Source organism: Mesoplodon mirus (genome assembly GCF_964341445.2).
Source record: "Mesoplodon mirus genome assembly, contig: HAP1_SCAFFOLD_1311, whole genome shotgun sequence".
NCBI classification, from domain to species: Eukaryota; Metazoa; Chordata; class Mammalia; order Artiodactyla; family Ziphiidae; genus Mesoplodon; species Mesoplodon mirus.
Window position 1 is genome coordinate 17528 of NW_028294787.1, and position 2336 is coordinate 19863.

The following is a 2336-nucleotide window of genomic DNA, read 5'->3' on the forward strand; positions in this document are numbered from 1 at the left end:
TCAGTGTTAAATGCCTCGCACAGGACCAATTGACAGGTATATAAGAGTGAACAAAACATAGTTCCAGCCCCCTTGAGAATTAACAGTCAAGTGGGCCAATTAATAAACAGATTGGGCACTCTCCATGTAAAAGGAAATTGTCTATGAGGGGCTAATGCCTATCTTCTCTAACATCACCAAATCTTGGAATATGAAAGCATAAAGGGTAAAAATGTGAGTTAAGTTTCAAACAAACTAGATCTCTTGACCCGATCGGCAGCATACTTATGAAACTAATGGAATTCATTACTAATATTACACAATAAAAAAGTATAACATGAAATTAACATACTAAATTTCCCCAAGTGCTTTATAGCCTTTATTTTATATATTCAAGTATTACTGCAAACTAACAATATCATTTCCCAAGGTAGGCTGCACACTGAGCTGACATTGACCTCATCTTTGCGATTCGGCAGGAGGGACTCCACTCTCACAACATCACGGTGGCATATTGGCGACAGGTTAGACTCAGCTACCTCGGGTGTTCCCAGATCTGTGCAAAAGCAGTGAGAGATGCACTGAAGACAGAATTCAAAGCAAATGCCGAGAAGACTTCTGGCAGCAACATAACAGTTGTAAAAGTCAAAAAGGAATAATCTGCCCTGATTTAGCTTGAATACTACATTTTCAGAGTGAAGATGTGTGGGCACATGTTATGGCAGATTGAAAACGATCTCACTTCATGGGGGAAAAAAATACCTGTCTTTTTCATAGATTGACATTGCCAATAATTTGAAGTAAGTCTCAAAAAATATATCATTTCCCATATGTTTAAATAAATGTATGATACAAGAAAACATACTAAATGAAATTAAGACTTTGAGAAAATATTCCTCTCTTTGATGTTGATCAAGCTTTGCAGCCATATCTGTTTTCTGAAAACCTTAGACTGAATGAACTATGGGTTTGACAACAACTACTATTTTCTAAAACGTAACATTTTTCTATATTATGGAAGAAATCCAAGATTATAATACATATTTTGGAATGTAAGAAAAACACAAAAGAACTCCAAAACGGGAAAAATCATGTTTAATCTCTTCTTTCAGAGTTAACCTCTGCTAATATTTTGGTGTTTGTCCTAAGGTAACATGTGTAAAAATGCATATTTTCAAGTAAATATAAGCACACATACACACTTATGTTAACAATTATCAATTTCCCTCAGAGATGATTTGGAATAAAAGAAAGATGTATGTTATATACACTACTATGTATAAAATAGATAACTAATGAGAACCTACTGTATAGCACAGGGAACTCTACTCAATGCTCTGTGGTGACCTAAATGGAAAGGAAATCTAAGAAAGAGTGTATATATGTATACGTATAACTGATTCACTTTGCTACATAGAAGAAACTAACACAACATTGTAAAGCAACCATACTCCTATAAAAATCAATTAAAAAAAGAAAGATATATGTGTTAGATCACATACTGATTTAAAAAGGTGATTGTTAAGGTGAAAAGAAAATAGACAAATGTTATTTTCAAAAACACATTTTAAGGAAGAGTATATCTCTAAAATTTAAAAAATATATAATAGTCAAAATAATATTCAATCAAGTGATATTCACTAGATGAATATTTTTTCTTACAAAATTTATGCATCAAGTGAAAGAAAATTCAGTGCTCTCTCTATATATCTTATTAGCATTGACTTTTTAGATAAGATCTTAAAATGTATACTTTACTTTGATAATGTCATTTCTCCTAATTAAAATGCTATGGTTAATGTGTGTGTGTGTGTGCACATATGTGTATCCACTTGTTAAGTACTTCTTTCAGTCACTGGTATAATGCTAAGTGAAGAATGACGCAAAATGATATTCATAATGGCAAACATTATACAGAGCTTATGTGCCTAGCTCTCTTCTATATGCTTTCCTATTTATCAACTAATGTGAACCTCACAGCACATCAGTGAGCCAAATACAATTGCTACCACCACTTTACTAATGAGGAGAAATGGGTCACAAAGAGATGGAGTGTTTTAGCATAACTTACCCTATAGTCACACAGATAGGAAGTAGCACTAGTTTTCACACCCTGGCTATTGGGCTTTAGAATTTGTGTCCTTAACAGCTATACTCTGCTGCTTCATATAGTTTCAGCCCATCAATTTCTGTTTTATTACATGAATAGGTATTTTTTAATTATATTGGATAAGTATATATATAATTGCAAATAATCACCATTACTCTCAACTTAGCCTAATTTTTAGTCTAAATGTTTTCTGGGAACATTTTTTCAGGCAACTTATATTTACCAATTTCATTTTACAATTATTCAT

General features: G+C 32.6%; 1 protein-coding gene across 1 annotated transcript; it reads left to right on the forward strand.

Moving 5' to 3' along the window:
- Positions 1 to 458: 458 nt before the first annotated feature.
- LOC309797963 (ATP synthase subunit epsilon, mitochondrial-like) lies at positions 459 to 726 on the forward strand (the record flags this gene model as incomplete). Its single annotated transcript, XM_082646330.1, has 1 exon — positions 459 to 726. A coding segment is annotated over one exon (180 nt), but the record flags the coding sequence as incomplete, so codon positions are not given.
- Between the last annotated feature and the right edge of the window lie 1610 nt (positions 727 to 2336).